The sequence below is a fragment of the Aedes albopictus genome, chromosome 1 (genome assembly GCF_035046485.1).
Source record: "Aedes albopictus strain Foshan chromosome 1, AalbF5, whole genome shotgun sequence".
Lineage (NCBI taxonomy): Eukaryota > Metazoa > Arthropoda > Insecta > Diptera > Culicidae > Aedes > Aedes albopictus.
Window position 1 is genome coordinate 225,518,609 of NC_085136.1, and position 24,180 is coordinate 225,542,788.

Consider the following 24,180-nt stretch of genomic DNA (forward strand, 5'->3'; position numbering starts at 1 on the left):
AGTGAGTTCTGTTGGATTATTCCGTGAAATATGTGAATTAACGATAAATTCGCTTATAATTTCAGTAACTACTACTTTCATTGATTGAACTGTATCCACACTGAACCTAACCTAAATACCATAAGCTTACACCAAATTGTAAGTAGATACGTACAAAATTGTTGATTTTTTCTAATATGCAAAATATTTTAGCTTGAGCTGATCTGGAACAAATAGTTCAACTGCTAAAAGAAGTGTGGCTACTTGTAGTTTTTTTTTAACAACTATCTTCGAGTGCATTTCTTATGCGTGTTAACTTTCAACTTTTCTTCCATCATTTTCGTTTTTTTCTTTTTGTATTTGTCCCAAGATTTGTTCACTGATCGTTGGAATTGGGCTATTCACTCCCCTATCTTTTTGATCTGCTTTCGTAGATTGAGTTTAAATTAGGGCGAAACTAACATGGTCAATTTCTCTTCATCGACTCTCTCTTCTTCAAATTAAAGTGACAAGATGCAACTTTGCATTTTTTTGCACTTGGGCGCAAGATTGCATCGCAATCTCGCGTTATATGGCCAAAAAGTGTAACCATACTTGCATTTTGTCACTTTAATTTGAAGAGAGAGTCGATGAAGAGAAATCGATCATGTTAGTTTCGCCCTAATTTAAACTCAATCTAGAATTGGGTTGTTTAATGAATAAAATAATGCTATTTTCTATAGCCTAAGCGAAAGATCTCATTTTTCTGAATATAACGTCAATTTATTGGATTCCAATACCTTTGTTTTGAAGGTCAAATTAACAAAACAGTTTTAACTTTCATGGATAGAATGACAGTTCAATCGCTAAAATGACAGTTCGACCCGAACAAAAAAATTTTCCCATACAAACTTTAAATGCATTTTAAAAATAGTTCCTGGACTCCAAAAATTATGAAATTTTGGATTTAGACTAATTTTGGGGCGGAGAATCCGATTATGAAATAATCCGGGTACCCCTAAAGAACCCAATTGTACTTTTTCCCATGGAATGGCTCAAACTATAGTAGAAATTAAAAATACAGGTAATTCTTTGGTCTGTGTCAAAATTTCAGCTCAATCGGTTCATATATGTCTATAGACACCAAAGATATAGACTTCCAAAAATGGCTATTTTGTATGGAAATCAGCAAATGTTTACTTTTTTCTTTCCAATGGTCCACTGCACGATTTTATTCTGGCCTGCTTACTCTCACGCGAAATTTGACGTTTGAGCGGTGTTGGCACCGCTCCAACGTCAAATTTCGCGTGAGAGTAAGCAGGCCAGCATAAATTCGTGCAGTGGACCATACTGTAGATCTCGGCCGCTGTAAATAATTTACTCAAGTTTTGAGTGTTTCAGTTTCTCCGTGCGAATATCACGTCGAAATATTTCAACAAGCACACAACACATCCGTGCGCCCCCCGACTGACAGCTCGCGCCGCGCCGTCCGCCGGCGCGCGTCAACACTCGCGACAGATCAGTCCAGTGTTGCCACAGGTACAGATTATTCTGTAAAAGTACAGATTTTTTTCAACTTTTTGGTACAGATTCTGTACGGTACAGATTACAGATTTTCAGCAAAAGGTACAGAATGGTACAGATTTTTTGAATTTGAGAAAAATACATTAAAATTCAAATTAAAAACATTTTTAATGCTGATATTTTTGTTTTTAAAGTTCAGAAATTGTTAACAGTATACTCAAATTAAGTGTTTTTCATAGTTTAGCCTGAATGTAATTCTCTTTTTTGTGTATTTCACGCGATTTTAAATCAAGTGTGGTACAAATTTGGTACAGATTTTGGGTACAGATTTTTCGAATTTCTGGTACAGATAAAAAAGATTTTTGAGCCTTCGGTACAGATAAAAATGTGGCAACACTGGATCAGTCTGTCACTCGATCAAAATCTTTCTTGTTCAGCCAACACGGCACGCGCGACCTCGTGTGTTTTCTCTGTGCGGACGAAAATCAGTGATTTTTTATTGATTTTTCCCTCAACCTAGCTGAGGAACATCGGCCATTCTGTAGCCACTCGTCCACTCCATCTGTAGTGTCTATTGTTTTCCGTTTTCAATCGCATTTTGACGAGGTAAGGAATTTTGATCCCTCCATTGAATGGTTGCATTGCACAGTGAAAAGTTTATTGACCCTTTTGCCGAGGCGGTGGTTTTAGCTGAAAACGACAGGGAAGCGGAATCGACGCAAAAAGCGGAACCGAAATACATTCCTGTCCGGAGTTTTGCTTGCGCAAGCGGTATCGATTTGTGTAGTGTCGTTTGTATGTGACTTCCAAATTTCGTAGAACGCCGTACATTTCAAGGTCGTTTTTCAAACGGGAGGCAGCAGCCTCGGCACGGGCGTCCAAAAATAAACCTTCACAGATTGTAACTATAATTACTTGAAAGGAAATAATGAACTTTCATTTTCATTGCCAGATCAATACTGCAACAGGAAAAAATGGCTTCCCCACTAGCGTACGAGAAACACTGGGCGGATAAGTCCAACCTGGACAGTGCCGAGAAGAAGTACTACGAGTACCTGGCCCAGGTAAGTTTCTGTAAATAAGATGATTATCGGAATTTCTTATTGGTACCAACGAGCGGCTTTTAGGAACCAGAGTGGCATGCACAAGTTTAGATATAAACTAAGTAAAAATAATGTTTTTTTTTGATTCGGGATTCATACAGTGTCGGACAAAATAATAAGACCACCAGTCGTTTTCATACAAATTGACCAAGTTTAACGATTTGGTGTTCGGTTTTTAGTTAACCAACTTGGTTGAATTTGTGACAGTCGCTATGGCATTACGTGAATTTTGATTTGTATTAATCACTACAGAAGAAGTTACGGATATACGATTCGCCGGAATAATAGAACTATTTTTAGTTTTCAATCATATTTTTCTGTTGAAAGTCACTATTTTTTGTCACTTTCTGTTGTTTGTATTTTTTGATTGATTTGTCTTTATTATAGAGACTTTCAGCCCTTGGCTGGTTCGTCTCTTTGTTTGTAGCTGTAAATTACTATTTTCGTAAACTGACCCTCTTGGCGTGTCTGTTCCATGTTGTTTCTAATGCGAATCACATTTTGGTCATTCACGAAGTCATTTAATATAAATTTTGTATCTTTCCGGCCTTATTTCACGGCTCAATAGGGTAACGGTTGAATTTTGGACCCCTAGAGGACATCAGTTTGAATTTAAGTGAAAATCAAACAGATTCAGACGGTATTTACACGTAATGATGATGTTGGTATGTTTGTAAAAGCCTCCATTGGCCGTTAAAAATACCCACAAGGTCATTTCTGACTGAAAATTTGATGAAAATAACTGATTTTTGAAGCATCAGTTTTCACTGTTTTGGACACCCCAATATATTTTGGACCCTGTTCAGTATATATTTTGGACACCCAGTGTTTAAACTCGTTTGAAACTATTTTGGAAGAATTTGCCGCTTGAATATGCTGGATCACATCCCATTTACTTGATTGACAAAGGTTGATTAGACGAACTTTGCGGATTTAATGCGCTAGAATGATAAACGTTTTTGTTTACATCTGCAAGTTTCCTCAGCACCGCAATCTCTTTTTGTAAACATGAGGCGACACTCGCGCGGATGACGAGATTGGTAAAAATTAATTTCAAGGCAAATAAGGATATTTCCAGTAAGGAAATGATTGCTGCCCGTGCAGAGCAATCTTATTTAGCGAATGATTCTAAAAATGTTCGTCATCTCATCATTAAATCGATGTGAGAGTGGACCCAGGGGGTCCAAAATATATGGGGGTCCAAATTATATTGGTTACCCTATGCCACGAAAAGGATACGCATGAATTGAATGGTAGTTCAGTTCGACGAAGTCGTAAAACAGCGGATTTTTTTAATTATATACATACTAGGTTTTAGACAACATACGGCTTCATTGCTTTCGACGGTATTTCCGTTTGAGGCCTTTCCGAACGGTGAGTCTAAATGCTGGTTTAGGCTTCTCCGGGTGCAGTATCACTTCTATCTTGCTCCACTCATGTAAAGTCCGAGTATGTGGTCCGAGGCTTCCGATAGTATTTCGCTAATGAGATTTGTAAAGTTTCTCAGTGGAGTTTTCCTTATACCGTGTTTGAATCGCACCCAAACGAATTTATACTCGGGTGGCAATTTGCTCATAAACTCCTGTCGGAACATCTCCAGTCTATCTTAACGAGGGGCATGTGCTTTACGAACCATCGCCAATAGGCTTCCTGAAAGCTTTTCCGGGATTCTATAACATTCCCCAGAAAGCCATTCCCCAGAATTCCATTCCCCAGAATGTACCATTCCCCAGAATGTACCATTCCCCAGAAATCCATTCCCCAGAATGTACCATTCCCCAGAAAGAAAATAAAACTATTGTTTTATTTCTGAATGGTTTATATTCACAAAACTTCTTACATTTTCTACGTAGTTTTTTCCTTCTTTTCTGCATAGGCTGTTCTTTCGAGTTACACTATTCAGGTAATTATCGGCACCACAAGCACAGGTGTTTAGAAATTTGAAAAAAAAAATTAAATAAATATTTTAGCAATTTTAACACCGGTGGAGGCTGTAATGTCCATAATTTCTCGAAAAGTGCAATTCGAAAGAACAGCCTATGCAAAAAAGAAGGGAGAATCTATGTTAAAAAAGTAAGCAGTTGCAATGCCGATAATTTCCTGAAAAGTGCAACTTGAAAGAACAGCCTATGCAACGGAGGGAAAATGGTTGATGAACATATAAGCAGTTGTAATGCCAACAATTCTTATAACGACTCAAACATTTTTTTAACGAAGAAGGAAACGTAACACTCTGATAATTGCCATCGTACATCGATTTAACGGTTTATTTGAGGGTTACCAACTGCCAATCCACGGCGCTCGCATCGTTTTTGTTCGAGTTTGACACTACTGCCACCTATTTGATGGTTGGCCAAATTCAGTCCTTTTAGAATTGAGCAAACCTGTTTCCGAGACTAAAATTTGAATCGAAAAATGTTCGAAGTGTTACGTCTGTTTGTCTGTGGTGACATTGTTTTCCTTTCGGCATTCAAAAACCCAACACTGTTCCTTTTTTAAACAGGTTTTTTTAGAATTTAGGCAATTGGTACAATTATTGGAACTATAACTGCTTTCATTTTCAACATAGATTTTCCCTTCTATTCTACATAGGCTGTTCTTTCGAGTTACAATGTTTAGGTAATTATCGGCACTACAAGCACAGGTGTTTAGAAATTTGAAAAAATATGTAATAAATATAACAGCAATTTAACACCAGTGGTTGTAGTAATGCCCATAATTTCCTGAAAAGTGCAATTCGAAAGAACAGCCTATGTCGAAAAGAAGGGAGAATCTATGTTGAAAATGTAAGCATTTATAATTTCAAAAATTTTACTAATTGCCTTAATTCTAAGAAAAATATTGTTTAAAAAGAAGGAACATTGTTGGGTTTTTGAATGCCAAAAGGAAAACAATGATACTTTTTTCCTTCTTCATTAAAAATATTTAGAATTGTTGGAATTCAAACTGCTTATATGTTCACTTTTTCTATTCCATAGTATTGGAATAATGATAAAAGCCCTTCTCAAACAGCATGAATGAAGGGCCTTTGAAGCGAATAATTAGGAACAGCCGTTGGGATGGATTCCTCCAACCATTGCGTAGAAAAACGTGGTCAGTTGAGTCTTTCCGAGTATCTCAAAGTTTTCGATAGTAAAATCTTTTTAACCTTCCGTAACTCGCGCGGTTGACTACCTGCGTCAGCACCACGCTAATGCTGAGTACAAAAAGCGAGATTTTTTCAACGTGTTGTACAAATTACAACAGCACGATCGCTCGAGGGTTAACATAAACCGACCATAAACTGGTCCATTAGCATCTTGTACACTGAACAACATCAGAAGAAAATGCGTTTTCTCTGTAAATTTTGCACATCACTTTTAAAACTTTATTCATCGTGAAACAAGTGCTGCACAATTTTCACAAATCTGTTAAAAACAAAACATTTTATAGCAACGCAACTGGAATGATGACAGTTTGTGAACTTTCAAGATAGGTTTAAAGATCAACATGCAACTGTGTACAATGGCAATTAAACGTTTGAACCATTGTAGAATATTTTTATGGATATATTATGCGTTGTGCGAAAATTTGTACGCGCAAGCGGCCATACATCTCCGCCTGTAAGAAAAATCATTTTGATGTTTTCGGCGCAGTATTCCTTGGCCAATTCGCGCACTTATTGTCGAAGACACTATAACGATTAAACATACCAGCGGAGGTCTATTAGCGATTTTGCACCTTTTTCGCTCTCTATTTTCTTGCAACGGGTAATACCGTATAAGAAATACCCTCAGCGTACCAATAGCCGCTCGTGTTCCAATAGCCGCTCGTGAGCTTAGAAATGAAGTTTACTTGCAAAAATACAATGTTTTTATCACGGTTATTCAAAATATGCGTGCCGAATTACAGTTCACGGAGAGGATTGCACATATTCATGTCAATAAACATCCGATTCATGACGGTGAGCGGCTATTGGAACACGAGCGGCTACTGGTATAATGTTAAAATCCTTGCCAATAACATATCATTATGATCAACATTGTACTGTTTGTGTATCGAATTAAACTTTTTAGCCGAGTAGGGTCTGGGACCATTTGGGCAGGAGCACCTATTTTGGGCACTTGCTGCTGTAGCTCAGTCAATTTTGAGCCAATTGACTTAATTTTTGGAATAGGGTAAGATACGCACAGTATCTAGCCATAAACAAAATTTCATACCAATTAGTTTGAAATTGACTCAGTTACAGAAGCAAGTGCCCAAAATAGGTGCTCCTGCCCAAATGGTCCCAGACCCTATATTAAGCTTTTCTGGGGAATGATACATTCTGGGGAATGAATTTCTGGGGAATGGTGCATTCTGGGGAATGGATTTCTGGGGAATGGATTTCTGGGAAATGGTACATTCTGGGGAATGGTACATTCTGGGAAATGGTTTTCTGGGGAATGGAATTTTGGGGATTGGTATTCTGGGGAATGGTTTTCTGGGGAATGTTATAGAATCTTTTCCGGGCCGGATTTCCGAAAAGCTTGCTTAAATCCTCAATGAACTCGGGAATTGAATCTGAAGGCGCATGCCGTCATGGTATTTTCAAAGGAATCCATGAAGAAGAGCAGCCAAACGTCCGCCATTTCTCGGAACATTGGATTCGAAAGATGCTTGCACACGGCCACTAGCTGTTCCGGCGTTTTTCCCCGCGTCATATCCATTCGTGTGTCCTGTCGGATTACCCCTTGTCCTGAAAACATCCCGGCTCGTTTAGCTTCGTAGGTCTAGAAAGTTCGGAATTTATATTTCGTAATTGAGCTTCGATATACTGATTCGGAGCGGATAGCAGTCCCTGTAGTTTCAGACAGGGTTCCTGATTTCCACTTTTCATCTTCTTCCACACTCGAAGACAGTCAGCAACGAACGGTTGTCGCTTTAGTGCGTGTGAGTGCTTGTCAGCGACGACAGCAAACTCCGGCGAACGGTGGGAAGCCACACTTGGAAATTACTCATTCGTCCACATTCGCATCGCAAGCGAATGCGATTCATGAGTGATGCGATTGATATTGTGCATTCGAATTTTTGATGTTTTTGAATTATTTTCTTTGCTAATGTAGCATTTCAGCAACAATACAGTAAAAATGTATGCATTACATGCAGAAATTATCTTCTACTTATGATAATAGCCGCTTCGATCGCTCACCAGCATTCTTCACCATTCGCCATTCATTCATTCGCTTGCGATCCAAACTGCGACGAATGGCAACACATATTCATGTCAAGCAGCTGGCTCATCGCTTCCCACTGGTGATGGGGTTGCGTGTTAGATCACGACGATCCGTTTGCTGCATCTTTCTCGATTCGCTTCAGCAAAGAGGAGTGAATATGAATGGAGTGAGGCGAATATACCGATCCTTGGTTTCAGACAAACTTCATGGGCATCCTTTCTTTCTAATCCTCCCATATGCTCGGTTTTAGCATATCAGCCTTATCATCATATCATATTCTTCGTCGATGTTTTGTTACCCATGATAATGCAGGGATAGATCCGGCTTGAATTTCTGGAATTTATCGTGGAGCTTCTGACGTAATTGTTGAAATTTTCGTTCGTCCTTGAGCACAGGATTTCTCTTTTCTGTGCTAATTGCAAACGTTACTTCGCTTCTGTTTGCTTTTTCATCCAACTGAACCTGGTGCAGTGATTCCTCTTCAGCGTGTATATCACTTTCCTTTTTCCTCTGTCATGTAGAGGATTGCTAGTTGTTAACCCTGCTTTTGTAACGTGATGCAATACTTACCTTATCGGTCAGACTAAGGCCTGAGTGTTCTCTGCTGTACGTAGGAGTCGTCTTCTCGGTCCATGACTGTAAATCTCCTGTTCCGCAATCTGCGAAGGGTCCTGCACTTGATCGACCCACCTAGCTCGCTGCGCACCACGCCTTGTTGTACCGGTCGGATGACTCGAGAATCATTTTAGTCGGGTTGATATCCGACTTACTGATGATGTGACCCGCCTACCGTAGCCTCCTGATTTTCGCGTAGGAGGTTCTACCGAAGTAGTCGCTTCTGATTCATATGCAGAATGTGCTGGGTTCAATCTCTGGCTCGTCCCTTTCATCCTACTTTGCATATTTCTATCTAATTTCTCTCGTCTATACATATACATTTCATGTATAAACGTATGTTCATAGCATAGCCATCGCTAGAACCAGAAACAAAATAAAATCCTTTTTCCTTTCTTCCAACTTTCTCAGCACAGTGTAGTGTCAAAATTCTCTGAGGGAGTGAACTTCGCCAGTTACACCCTAAAACGAAACAACACAGGCTTGTGTACAATGTACACAGATTTGTGTACTACTAGATCAGCCTCCACCCCTGTGTCAAATGTCCACAGTCACTTTTCTGGCTCTAGCGCTGGTATGGGAGCAAAGTTCATAACTAGTTTTCTCTGAACGATGACATGCATTATCAGGAATCGATCAATGCAAAAATAATTGTTAATTTTGTTTTCATGCCAGCGCTGGAGCCGAAAAAGTATCTGTGTACATTTGACACAGCGGTTAGGCTGATCTAGTAATACACAAATCTGTGTAACTTCTGTAACCGTGTAGGTGCACTCGTCCATCATCACTTCCCTCCTCTTCCCCACATTGAGCTGCAACCTGGCGCAGCAGGCGCCATTGTCGCCTAAAAATACAAGACCACCAACGCTCACACACTGAAGATGCCTGTTAGTAACAAACAGCTAGGCGGCCATCAAGTTTTTTTTTTTAATTTTAAGTTTTAAATCATAAACAAGAGAGCCAAAACAATGTGAACGGCTATCTAGACTGGTCAGGATTAAAAAAAAATTGTTGATCGACTCCGTTCGAGCCCGAACAGCCGACAAAAACATGACTACGTGATACTCCAAGTGACACTCTAAGAAAAAATAAGCATCAAATGCCCACTCTGGTTCCACAAAGCTCGATAAACTAATTCTTTTAAGGATTGAATCTGGGGAAATGTTACTATATTACCCAATAAGCTTTACCACTGTATGTCAATGTCCCCGTTTTGTCTCGTATACGCAAGCTTTCACAAGGGAAAAAACCTGAATGTCCTAATGTAGCTCAAAAGAAGGCGGCAGCCCCGGTCGCTCAGTTCAAAGCAGCGACCACCCCCAGCAAGAAAGAACAATCTTCGCCGAAAGCGGCCACAACTGTTAGTGCTGCACCCGCAGCGGCAGCCCCCGAATCTGACCAGAACAAGGTAAAGAAGGATAAAAAGAAGAACAAGAAAAACAAGAAGGATGCTTCCCAATCTCCTGATCCTGCTTCCTCCTCTGCAAGCGAACCGGCAAAGGAACTCCCGAAAGCAGCAGCACCACAAACTCCGGTACTAGCCGCTGCAAACGATGATGCTTCCAAAGACCAAAACAAAAAGAAGGCTAAGAAAAACAAGAAGGGAAAATCCGGCCAGGAAACTGCAGCAGCCGCTAACGAAACATCTGCTTTCGTTCACAACCATCATACTAACAATAAGCTACTACTAACCGAGAAGGAAAACGCCAAAAATCTGAAGGAAAAGGAAAACCTAGCGCATAAGTTGTGCGATAATATTACCGAGGAGTTGAGCAAGGTTAATCACAAGACCCATTGGTTCAGGGCTAAAACCTTTCTTTATTTAGTGTTGCTACCGATTCGGTTATTTTAAAGCTTTCCCGCAGTTTGCTATGTTCGGTTTTTGATTATTCTGGAAAGGTCGTTCTTTGGTTTTTGGCGATTGGCTCCTTCCTATATGTTCAGGATGTTTTCTTAATAAGTTTTGTGTTGCAGGTTTTTTAATTTTCAGGTGACAGTAGTTTCCTGGCTGTAGGTCGCGGAGATTCGTGTGATAGCTTTCAGTTTTTTTTTTTGTTTCTATACGGAGCAAAAATAAGGGTAAACTTCTCGTTTGTCGGGTGATGATCACTGCGTCCAGATTTTAGAACTATTGGTAAACTTGCCCTAGCGTCGAAAAATAAGCAAATTTTGAGGAATTTGTATAAAAATCTAAAAAAAGAACAAATATGCAATATTATTGCAACAAAAGAAAAATACAAATAGTTTTTACTCACTTGTTTTTAAAGCTCGAAGTAAGTACATTCATGTAGATATGCTTCATATTGAAAATTTTTCATAGTAAAACTAAAAAACTATTTGCTTTACAAGTGCAAATAACCCAAAGTTCTGTGGGGCATACTACAAACTATCGGCAGAACTTATTCTTGAGTCTAAACTTATATAAATCTAACCGATCATGCCAGCTACACCCTTATTTTAGCTCAATAAAGTATCCTACTATATACCTAGTTAAAAATTTTGTACATAGGGCATATCAACCATGCAAGGTTCATCACACTGAGATACTTAAAATAAATAGTATGCGCTCGAAAAGTGAAGAGCGAAGCAGTCCCAACTTCTGCAGTTCAGATGCGTCAAGCCAAAATTGAGTTGCTGGCACAGTACTCAATGTTGCGTGAGTAGGACCTAATCGAACCTGCGGTTTGGTAAAACGAACTTACTAATTGATAGAACCTATATTTTACAGACAACGCATTATAAATTCCGGATTCAGCAACACAAAATTGTCTTGACGCACCAGACCTCGAAGTTAGGTGGAAAGAACTCACTTTTGAGTACATATTAGTTCTGTTCCTCCGTGAAAACATTAGCCGGACACATTGACACCGTCTGAGCGACCAATCAAGCGTTTCCAATTATTTTGCTACATTTTATGCGTTGTCATTTATATTCGTTCACGCGTGTGTTGTATGTTTGTGCACTTTTCGTTTTAAAAGTTGCCCTGTATTGATAACTTGTGAATCACTAACACACCGTTTTGTTCTGTTTCTACTCCTCGCTTTAGATGGGTTCCTTCCCGGCACAGTGCACCCTGGCATCGGAGATCTCCAAGGCCAGACAGCACATCAAGAATTCTCTTGAGCGAGTATGTGTTCCTATCCACCGGGTTTAAAGCTGACACTTATCGTCAATTTCTTATTTTTCCCCCTCTTCATAGATGGATGGAATTGCCGCCCTGGCCGCAAGCCCCAGTGCCGAATTGCTGGATCGTTTGTCTACCATGGAGAAGGAGAACGAGAAATTGCACTCTGTAATCGATGGTTTGAACAATCTGGTGATTGACTTGCACGCGCGTGTCAAGGCACTGGAATCTGGATCTGTAGCCCCTGCCACGAAATCCGCCGCAGTCCCAGCACCCAAACCTGCCCCAGCCCCAGCCGCCGCCGATGAGGAAGACGACGATGACGTCGACCTGTTCGGTTCGGAGGACGAAGACGAGGACAAGGCTGCCGCTGAACTGCGCGAGAAACGCCTCGCCGAATACGCCGCCAAGAAGTCCAAGAAACCTGCCCTCATCGCTAAGTCGAACGTCATCTTGGACATCAAGCCCTGGGACGATGAAACCGACATGAAGCTGATGGAGACAGAGGTCCGAAAGATTACCATGGATGGACTCTTGCTGGGAGCCTCGAAGTTGGTGCCATTGGCTTACGGAATCCACAAGCTGCAGCTGAGCTGCGTCATCGAAGACGACAAGGTGTCCGTCGATGAACTGCAGGAAAAGATCGAACTTATCGAGGACTATGTTCAGAGTGTGGACATTGCCGCGTTCAACAAGATCTAAGAATGCTCACCAACCTCAACTTATCTAGCGTACACACTGCGTAATCATCTATCACACCCTTCCTTTCAAATTGAAAGTTTTTCAATATAATTAAATGCGTTTGACTTGAATAACAACAACAACAACAACAACAACAAACTATTGTAATCAGCAAGACTATGGACAACGTCAATGTTCAAAATAAAATAACGAAACATGGACTCTTATTCTGTATCTATGATCTTATGAGAACGCCTATGTGCATCAAAGTAATAACTGTAATTATATTAACGTCTACAACAGCAAAAACAGCAAAGCGCTGATTTGCCTTGATGTACAACTGACACGTTATTGAAAAGATCCGATTTTGACACTAAGCGATCAGCCTGTCAAATAGGATCTCAGCCATGCGACGCAGTGGCTAGTCACGCCAATTATTTTCTCTAGTTTCTTCAGAAGTATGGGTGGGGTGGCAAACTCTGTCAAAGGCGGCTTTTATATCCAAATAGTTACCATCAGGATCCATTGCTTGCAAATACGTTGACGTGAACTGAGACAGATTGGTGGCGACAGACCGTCTCGGGAAGAATCCATGTTGATCACTTGAAATCAAACTGGAAATGCTGGAAACAGCAGGCCAAACATGTCTAAAGGTCCTATCTGCAGAAGAGAGGCTCTCTTTGGTTTAAATCTCTTTCGTTAACCCGGGAGCGGTCGCGTCGTGTACTGAGTACACGCACCGTGGAAAATGCACGCTTGTGATATACAGCGTGAACGTGGTGCCGTTGCAGGTAGCCGAAGACGTGACTGCTCGAGGGTTAATATCTCAGCTGTTTATTTGTATTATGATTGTCTCCTTGCATTGAACGATGGTCAAAACAATCGTCTTTTGATTTGTACTGCAAAAATAGTTGAAAAGTGTATCATTACATTGCAATAAGGCCGGAACAAATCTAATTTTCTTCTTTTGTCACAGTGCTCGTTGACTCATCAAGGGGGAGGATGATAAATAATAAATGTATTCGATGGAAAAATATCCAAACAATTGGACAAAATCGGTAAACTCATCGGATTTATTAAGAAATTTTCTGGGGAATTCTAATCACACCTTAAATTTTTTAAATTTCTTGAACATTTTACTTGTGTCCCCCCTCAAAATGTTGAATTCCGACCAAAATTTTCCGAGGGGGCGGTGACATAAGAGAAAATTGAAATTTGTGTCAGCCTAATTGAAAGCGAAAGTGAACAAAGAGAGCCTCTCAAATGCAGATAGGACCTATTGAAATGTTTGGCCTGACAGGTAAAAAGTGCATCATTTACTATGATTTCGAACACCTTGGTGCCTTGGAGCAGGCTGACAGGGAGAATATTCCGCGGTAATTGCTGACATCACGTTTCTCGTTTTTTTTGTGAATTGGAATGTTTCCAGTTTGGTGGAAACTGCTGATATTGGAAAGAGAGGTGCCCTGCCCTTCGGTTCAGAAAGGGGTATGGGCGCGTTCTGCCAACTTGGTCGAGGCAGATTTCTTGTGAGAACAAGTTGCATACGGACATTCAAAAGTGCCTGAACGAAAGATGCTGCTTGTGAGGATCACTTGAAGATCGGATGGAAGATCATTTTTTTTAGAATATTCGCGTTCGTCTATTTGTTGCTCTTCGTGTTCGTATATTTTAAGTTTCATCTTCAACTGAGTTTGATGAACGCTGCTAGTCAGCAGGGATGATCTTCGCATCTGCATCCGTTGAATCATTCTGAATGGCCGTCGTGAAAGTATCACCAAAAGCGCTACTAACATTTCTTTTATATTTTCATGTATCTGAATATCATGATAGCAGTAAGCAGGGAGAGCAGTGAAAAATGGAAGTAATGCAGTACGACGGTGGTGCGATGCTGTTTAAAAATATCGCTGGAGATGAGCATTGTTTGTACTCAGCCATGTCTAAGACGTGCTCCGAAGTCTCAGGAAAAGAAGCATGCATAAAGCACTAATCTACAAAATCCCGGGAAAAAGTTGAAAGACCTTATTTCACGTGGAAATCCAGCGGTAGACAAGAGGTGGATATGGACGGATGTTTGTTGGAATTGGAAGGACATTGGTAATGACAGCCGAATTTAAGAAAGCGACGAAGCGATTGTAGCAGGAGATGGTGAAGTTGGACTACGAAGACGATTTGCTAGAAACCGCAGGCAGCAAATGACATAGGCTTATCGTATTTCGATGGAGATGGCGATGAAGACGAAGCAGCATTTCAAGAAGAACATAACCAAAATTTAATCACAACTACCTACCACAAAAAACAACACGATCGAACGGAAATAGGAAAGAGCAACCCAGCAAAACCAGTATGTATGTTCAAAACGCTTGCCCCAAACAAGCGACCCAAAGGTAAATTACGTTGACCATTCAACTAAACACATTCTCTTACAGCTCAATACACCACATCGATTTCCCACCTTTCCCAATCCTTAAGGCCACGCAAAACTTAAAAGCCGCAGAGCTAAAGAGGTTGCTATGCCTACTCCCAAATTCAAAGGTGTATTATGGACAATGCAAGTTCTCGGACTTGCATTGGAGACTTGGCCCTATGACCCCCTTGTGCATCAATAAAATAAAATAAAATAAAAACTGCTGATATTGGAAAGAGAGGTTGAAGAGCCTTATCGGCGGTTCAAGGATCGATGAACAGCAACGTTTCAATAAAACTGACGGGATACCATATGGACCGGCAGAGCACGAAAATTTCCGTTTACGAATCGCTTTTGAAACATGTTCTGCATCAATCCGAAATGTTTTGAAATCCATCACCATCACGCGGAGTGTCACGAATGGCTATCTCAACTTGAGCAGATGACGCACCGGAACTGCTGAAGGTCGCTTTAAATTGAGTGGCGAGAAGATCAAACTTTTCAGCAATCGATATCTTGTACAGGACCTTGTTGTAAACTATACTCTCTGCTAACGGCGTTGAACAGCTGCTTCAGCTGCGATCGACCAAAGCAATACCGGCGCAGTGCACCAGAACGACGACGCTTCAGTGACCGTAATCGTTTATTAGACCAGACGTGGTTTCGGAGGAGGTCTGGACAGAGGAACATGACCTGACATCGCTGACTCCATTGGTGAAATAGTCCACCGCATCATCTCCAATCCCGAGAGAGAAACGCAGCATGCAGAACGGAGTATCGGCTTTACGGAAGTCATAACTAGCGGCATCAAAGTAAGGAACGAAAGAAGCGGCGCTATACAACGACACAATTGGACTTTGCAGCATGATTTACGAGGATAAGGTCTAGTAATCGTCCCCTGGAGTTCTCAATGGCATTGTTTTGAGTCAGTCCGTGTAGGTTGAATTCGTCCAACAGCGCACCACAAGCAACAGATGTGCATGAACGAGCTACGTCGACAGTAGAAGGTCCAACAAACGGTAAAGTCCACGAAATCGACGATTGGTTAATCACCCAACTGCAGGGCGAAGTCATTGGGACCAAAAAAAGACAAAAGTACTCCGATGGAGTCAACATGGGACTGAATCTCAGTTATATTTGCATTCGGGTCGGGAGGTAGATAAAATACACCAATACTAATTGGTGCTAATTGTGTACTGTCTCATTTCAATACGCACCCAAAGCTGCTCAAGAGAAACGCTGACGGCTGCGGGATCACGGTAACTACTGATACTCGAAGATACTGCAATCAGCACGCCACCACCTCTGGATTTCGAGCTGTTGGATCGGCAACGAACAGTTAGTTCTGTACACCGAATACTGATTTGCAAAAAGTTGAGCAGAGAAGACAACCTCATCAAGCCAGGTTCCGGTCAAAACTAAAACGTCATAGTCAAAAAAAAAATCGTCAATTTTGGTCCGTAGTTTACACTACCCGTCATAAGTACGGACTCACAAAAAGTATTGCAACAATATTGCATCACCCTGACTCACCTCGATATCTCCAAAACCAGAGGACTTACAAAGATGCTGTCTTCAGGAAAGTTATTCAGAAGATCAAAAGCAACAACTTTTCTGAAGGCAGCATTTTTGTAGGTGTTCTGGTTTAAGAGATATCGAGGTGAGTCAGGGTGATGCAATATTGTTGCAATACTTTTTGTGAGTCCGTACTTATGACGGGTAGTGTAGGTTCGACGGGTCAGGATTGCTGGACCAGAATCTGCAGGCGGTACCGGCTTCCAAAAGTGTTGAGTCCTTCGTCCCCCATCCTCAATAAATTCACGGAATTCGATCCCTTGTGGCCAAGAAATGGGATCCACAGCCTTTAATTTCAACTTATGAGGAACACCTATCTTGAATGAGACGAATGACAGAGTTGAAGGAGACCGACCTTCCGGTATTAGCGACTTCATCCGTATACAGGCATTCCTTGACGAATTTCTTGATATCCGATTCAGATACGTCGGGAGATATTTTGGTGAGAACTTATCGACAGATCTATCTACACGGGCCGGGACTACGTTGGCTGTTGTCCGACCAGTTTCACGAAGTATTTTGAATGGTTGATCGGATGTCGCAGTTTGATCGTCACGTCTTCTCTTGGGGGAGTTGGAGTGATCAAATCTAAATGATCGAGGAAGTGGCGAGAGTACCGCTGGAGACAATTGGTTGAATCCTCCTTTGATCTCTTGCCTGATCTCGGCAATCAGGCTTTCTTTGATCTCGCTCTTCATTTCTTCAATCAATGGATCAATGAAGGAAACTTTATTAGCATTCGCCGCATGTAAACAAAGGCTCCACTGTATATGTGGCATTGTGACAGCAATCGAGTTATGTCAAATACACAAGTTTTATGTCGAATTCGTTTATTCCTGACGGTGCACTGCACCGGTGTAGCAATTGACACCGGAAAAACGAACGGTTTCGGTCAAGGGGCTAGTCGCTTGGAACATTGTGCCAAGAGGTGCCAAGCACACCGTTCTATACGCTGTGTGGCACACCGAGGCACTCTGAGGCACAATTTTGACACTTGAGTTTGGGTGAAAAAACTAGGCAACCATGTGCATTTGACCTGCAAAATGAAAACAAACAGTTGGTTGTCTTGGTAGTTACCAAGCAAAATCTGAATCATGAAGCAGTGGCACTTCGGGGCACACTGAGGCACAATGCAATACCCGGTGGCACACTGAAAATAATTGGCGCAAGTAAAGATGTGCTCAGCGACTCCCCCTTGGTTTCGGTGCAATTTGTTTACAGCTTATGATGGTATTAGTAAGAGCGCGTGAGAGCGTCAATGAAAACAATAAAGGATATCAAAAATAAACATAATCAAGGTTCTCATGATTTCCGTGATGAACAAAATTATTATTTTTTTTTTTATTGTTACTTGCTATATCCAATTTAACAATTTTAAAAGTTTTCAGTAATCCACCTGAACATGGTAAACTTGTAATAATAAATGTTACTTAAAAATTGTTATCCAATGTTTTAACACTCCTACATTGTTTATCTTCTTCAAATTATCGTAATATCAGAACTTTTCAATTAAAAGCAACTTTTTAGAATTTAACGATTTCTGTTGCCCAATAAAAAAGGATGCTAACATACAATCGTAAACGATCTACGTGCACAATTTTAACACAAAAAATGTTGAAGCAGTTCAATTGAAAACGTTTAGCTACAACGTAAAAAGAAAAATAAATAAATGCTTTTTAGAACATAACGTTATTGAAACGCAACTCATATTAAATAACGCTTTAAGCATCCTTTTGTGAAATTTGTTTGACTTTGAATGTAATTCAAAAATTCAATATTTGTTGTGAGAAAAAAAATAACATTTACGGTTTTTGAAACTGTTTGTACCTACAAAATGTTACTTCAGTAATATTTCAGTCCAATTTGAATGAATAGATTTTTATTCTATTCTGGGCTTATCAAAACATTATTACGTCATTTTTTTCCATAATTAATAAATCATGCGACAGAAAATTCCAATGATAAAAATCATTAAAAGTAATCCACATATTTGCGATAATCAAAAAAAAAAATAGTAATGGGAAAAATATACGCGTTGAATCAACTCTTTGAAATTTCATGTTACCGATAAACTTTGGAGATTCCTCAGAAGTTGATTGAAAGACGTGATAATCATCGATCAAGTTTAAATATTTGTAAAACGCACAGATTTGCCGTTGAATGAATATCCAAGAAAACTTTTTACCTAATGCCGAAGAGAAAATCATCATTCATACCAAAACAAAACCACGATACAAGTTCAGCGATATGCATGTATTGGTAAAACTAGTTTTGTACCTGCTACACCGCGCTCAAACTGGGTGTAGCATTTTCTTGCACCGGTGCCAATCGGGTGTCAAAACAGAACAGTACCTGCGAATAAACGAACGGTTTCGGTGCAAGTTTGCTACACCCGGTGGCAAAGCGGTGCAGGCGGTGCAAATAAACGAATTCGACGTTAGTTATTTATGTCGAATTCGTTTATTTGCACCGCCTGCACCGCTTTGCCACCGGGTGTAGCAAACTTGCACCGAAACCGTTCGTTTATTCGCAGGTACTGTTCTGTTTTGACACTCGATTGGCACCGGTGCAAGAAAATGCTACACCCAGATTGAGCTCGGTGTAGCAGGTACAAAGCTAGTTTTACCAATACATGCATATCGCTGAACTTGTATCGTGTTTTTGTTTTGGTAGGAAATCATCATCTTTTCAACATTAGGTAAATAATTTTCTTGGATTATTTGTTCATTTTGAGATGTTTTGTTTCCAAATAGCAAATCTGTGCATTTAAAATATATTTAAACTTGATCGGCTTTCAACTTCTGAGGAATCTTCATAATTTATCGGTGAAATGAAATTTGAAAGAGTTGCTACAACGTACATTTTTTCCATCACTATTTTATTTTTATTTTTTTTTATCGCAAATATGAGGATGTATTTTCAGGGGAAATCACACTTCCTTTTCTAATCGGAAAAATCCGTATTTATCCGTTGCTAACGTCGTTAACCGCGTCTAACTGCTGCTCAGTAAGCAGCGGTTAATGACGGTTAGGAACGAATAAACGCGGATTTTCCGGTTAGAAAAAGATATGTCATTCCCCTTGATTTTAATGAGAAATATGAAATATTTTTTTACCATTAGAATTTTCTGTCCCATGGTGATCTACTATTTATGAAAAATTTTGACTCTATGAAATTTTGATATGCCCAGAACAGATTTTTTTTTTAATTCAAATTGGGAGTAACATTTTGTAGCTACAGAAAATTTCGAAAACCGAAAATTCTATTTTTTTTTAATTACGGCAAATACTGATTTTTTCAAATACATTAAAAGTCAAACAAATGCCACAAAAAAGTTTTAAAAATGAGTTGCGTTTCAAAAACGTTATGTTTTAAAAACCATTCATTTTTATTTTCTTTTTACGTTGATGCTAACATTTTCTATTGAACTACCTTTAACACTGTTAGTGTTAAATTTGTATACTTTTTTTGTCTGTATTAACGAGATTTTTAACCCTAGGCTAGTTCATCTCGGGAAATTGTGTACGTTTAAAATTGTATGTATGCATTTTTTTTATTGACCAACGAAAATGTTTAAATTCCGCAAGTATCATTGATCCACAGACAATTGATCATTACAAGTTTATCATGTACAAGTGGATTACTGAAAACTTTTAAAATTGTTCAATTGGATATGGGAAGTAAAAATATAAATAAATTTAAATAATTTTGTTCATCACTGAATCATGAAAACATTGATTATGTTTATTTTTGACATTTTTCATTATTTTCATCGACGCTCTCACCCGCTGTTACTAATACCATCATAAGCTGTCAACAAATTGCACCGAAACCGTTCGTTTTTCCGGTGTCAATTGCTACACCGGTGCAGTGCACCGTCGGGAATAAACGAATTCGACATTAGTGATTCATTGTTTGTAGGTATTATTAACCCTCGAGCAGATAAGATACTTTCCAATTCGTCTGCAAAGCACACAAATTGACATAGGTACGATGTACCACGTACATGATGCTAATAAGACCGGTGGTCCTCTACAGACACGGGACATGGACCATGCTCGTGGAAGACCTGCAAGCAATCGGAATTTTCCAGTGACGCGTGCTAAGGACGATCTTTGGCGGCGTGCAGGAGAATGATGTTTGGAGGCGAAGAATGAACCACGAGCACACTGCGTTTTAAGGCGAGCCCAGCATCCAGAAGGTTGCCGCTGGGCAGAATTAGAAGTAGAATTGTAGCATCAGTGTTTATATATATATATTTTACGACTCGTCTCTCGTTTATTTCATCCGGTAAAGTTCACCTGTCGGTTCCCACACTCTTACCGAACTCGGTTTAATTTTTAAACGAATTCCATCGGTTGTAGATCAAAACCATAAGCGTAACTAGGTCATAGCTCTAGGGGGGGCCAAGGCCATGTCGACATTGATTTTTTATACTAAAAAGATACTTTTTGCCTGAATTGCGTGATTTTTTTTCGAAATGGATTATTCTGGAGGGGGCCAGGCCCCCCCTGGCCACCCTCTATTTACGCCAATGATCAAAACCCGAGCACTTCGGTATATTTATGTAATTCTGTTGTTTGAAACCGAATGTTCGTTGAAAATGACGTTTGAATGACAAATTAATGTGTCAAATCTACCGAATAAGACGATTGTGTCAGAAATAAACGACTTCGGTTGGCATATAATTGTAATTGTAATTGTAATTGCTCAGTCCACACCCAGGCCGACAACTGTCAGCCCATCTACTTGTAGGCAGATGTGGACCTACTAAGCCTCCCCCGTTAACATGTTCTACACCGAATTAGCACACCGGGATCTTCCACAGGCAGGCGCTGGCGTTACCAGTCCCAACAAGTGTCAGATACATTAAATAGATGGGGTAGAGGATATAAGAAGATGTGGGAATAGAATGGGAAGAGGCAGAAATGAAGAGATAGTAGAGAGGTTTCGATTTTGTTGCTGAAACGAGAAAAAGAAAGAATGATAAAGAACATTAGCGATATGTTCATAGATTTTGATTTGGACGATAATTTCTCATCTATTTTGTTTCCATATCGTTGCATCGGTGATCATTTTCATCGCCTTTTCCGTTTTTGTTAGGGCCATCTCGCGTTTTTTCGTCATGTCCTCTTTGCCGGTTGGCGACGTTGGGGATGTAAGTAGAATTAGAAAAGCATGCGTTTAATATGATTAGTACGACAGTAATTGTGATTGCTCAGTACTTCCAGCCCATTTGTCCGCAGTACATATCAGGCATCCCGTTTTAACAAGTCCTACACAGAATTAGAAACCCGGATCTTCCACAGACAGTCCTAACTAGTGTCAGATAAGTTCAATTGAGGATAGGAAGCGGCAAAATTAGAAGACAGTAGAGAAGGTTTGGTTCATTGGTAGCTGTGTTCATGTGATGTTTGTCTGACATTGAAAAACAATTTTCCGTAAGTGTTTAACTCTCCACCCCAAATTTGATACCGGAAAAATATCTGTTCAGATGTATAGTTTGGTAATTCTATGTCCACATTGAAATGGTTTTGTTAATACATCTTTTATCTAGAAGGAATAATATTGTTTAATGTAATAATTCAGTTAAAGGACAGCTAATTGTAATCCAGAATAAACCTACAGAAAATGTCTCAATAAAAAGTTAACTCTAGTTCAACTAATTACACAAACTAAAAAGTGTTATTTTATTTCACCAATGATTTCATCCTAATCTTGACCCTAACATAGTTTTGCGCTTAGTGTAAGTGGACGCCGCTTATGATTTTGGTTGGACAATGACCAAAAATAGTGTTGTTTCGACAATAGTCACATACTATGCCCTACGACATTGACGATTCTATTGTCTATGGCTCACCTATTTAGCGCCACCCAGCAGGGACTTGGTCTGATACCCAATTCAGTATATCCGCTCCACGTAATGTACCGTACCTCTTTTGATTTGTGATATATTACGCGGAACATTACTCTCTTCATTCTGATAGCGGCTATGTAACCCATTTTCATTTTCATTTTTCATTTTGCAGCAGTTGGTGGGGCAATAAGAGCGCAAGTCAATCCAATGCCGAAGATCAAGGAGGGGTAATGGCCGTAATAGTCCGTGCGGACCACATGAACACCATCGGAAGGGTAATGGTATAGGTTGGGGAAAGGTATTGGACTAGACTTGAGACACAATAATGCAAATACGGTAAAAAGTGTGAAATTGGTTTCTGTAGTAAGGTTCATGTTGTATGTTAGGTCCTAGTCAATATGTCAGTTAGTTGCCTTAGATTCCCAAACTTAAGTAGCGTTACTGTTTTGCCCCATATCAAATATGTAGTCTCTACTCTATTGAAGTGTTATATTAAGTTGTTATGTTCATTTTGTCAGTAATTGCTGGTCATAATGTTTTTGCGTCATTTATTGCAGAACATTATTTAAGATAAGTAGTAATTTTCATCCAAAATGTCCAGACTAATTGTTCTCATTGATAACGCATTAGCTTCATAACTAATAATCATTAATTAACACCTAACAGGATTCGCTCCTAGATCCTGGCAATATACGGCTAAATCTTCGAATTGTTCTGTCAGTCCTACTAGTTTTTCTTGTAGAAAACATGTCACTCCCTCACTTTTCATATAATACCAACATTTAAAAACGTTAAATTATCTTCCTTGAGTAATGTTGTCCATCTTAGTCAAAGAAGTAGGTACCGTAAACCGGGTTCAAATTGATCTCCGGGTCGAAATTGATCAGACGATTTTCCGTTAGATAAAACATACTTCAAATAGTTTCCAAGCAAATATCGTTTAGTATCGGTTCCCAACTGCACGATAGTTGAAAGGAAATTACTTAAAGAATGCTAAACCTAACCGAAAAACGTGTGATCAATTTCGACCCGAAGATCAATTTGACCCCGGTTTACGGTAATCAGTTTTCGTCGAGTCGCGACGCATTGACGTCAACAGAGCATTTTAAGTTATTGATCACGCGTTAGCTTCGGAACTATAAGCAAAATTAAGTGTTGCAACTCACGCCGGGAGTTAGTATGGACTTGAAAATATCAATGCTATTCGGCTACAAAATTCGACGAGATAAAAAAGTTCCACAAATTTGCTAAAAAAAAAAGAGAATTATAGCATTTGAAAAGAAGAAAACTACTTGAAAACTAGTTATTCGTTCGTACGCGTAACGTTAGTTAAATATTCATTTACAATGCGAAAAACCGAAGTACAATTTCCCATCCACTTAGTTTCCTGATAAATTCTTGTTTCCCGCCGTATGTTAGTTATTTACCTTTGCACGCTTAGAATGCAGGTTCCATGGAGAGTATTTTACATTTGTTTACTTACATATGTCGATGATACTTCCCCATAGATTGTGTTTGTTAGCTTCTGGTTGTCTTTCGAAGATCTTCCATATGTTAATCTGAAAAAGCTTGTGCTCATGCACCGTTCATGTTTCGCAAGGATCCGAACCATGCAACATTTTATAGAGAAAAACAAAGAAGGAAATATTGATTAGTAATTATGTTTATGTTATGAATAATAGCATTAATTGTTTTAGTATTAGTGTGTATGTGATCAAACAGGAAAAAAAAAATCGTCACGAATATCAATCATAATTTAATGTAATTGATGAATAATATTAATTATATTTCCAAGAAAATAAAATATTTTGTATTTGCAGCATAGCTGGGCCTTTAAAAATTTCAACATTTGATTAGGATGCCGAACCATCTGGGCAGTGGCAACCATCTCGGACATCCCCCTGTCACAACCCAATCAACATCGAACCAACTGACCCAAATTCCCGTGCTTGGGTAGATAATGCAAATATCTCACCGCGCAAAAGAAATACGGTCAACCAGTCCAACCGGCCGAGCAACAGCAGAAAAAATGCCCAAAATAGAGGCCCCTCCCTAATGGTCCAACTACCCTATATCGACTAATTATTTCCTCAATGTGGTCCACGTCGTCTCACAGTCATGTGTAGCTATGCTTTTTCTTA

The 24,180-nt window shown here is 39.7% G+C and overlaps 1 protein-coding gene across 3 annotated transcripts; it reads left to right on the plus strand.

Moving 5' to 3' along the window:
- The first annotated feature begins 1,888 nt into the window (after positions 1-1,888).
- LOC109410081 (probable elongation factor 1-delta) lies at positions 1,889-12,427 on the plus strand. Of its 3 annotated transcripts, none has more exons than XM_029856874.2 (5): positions 1,889-2,088; positions 2,435-2,546; positions 9,627-10,172; positions 11,442-11,522; positions 11,595-12,427. In XM_029856874.2, exons 2-5 carry the CDS (start codon positions 2,457-2,459, stop codon positions 12,219-12,221), a joined length of 1,344 nt encoding a protein of 447 aa, XP_029712734.2. In that variant the 5' UTR covers positions 1,889-2,088; positions 2,435-2,456; the 3' UTR covers positions 12,222-12,427. The 3 variants fall into 3 exon arrangements, with proteins under 3 accessions (XP_029712734.2, XP_029712735.2, XP_029712736.2); XM_029856875.2 differs by having other exon boundaries at positions 9,627-9,929; XM_029856876.2 differs by lacking the exon at positions 9,627-10,172 and having other exon boundaries at positions 1,891-2,088.
- Positions 12,428-24,180: the final 11,753 nt, after the last annotated feature.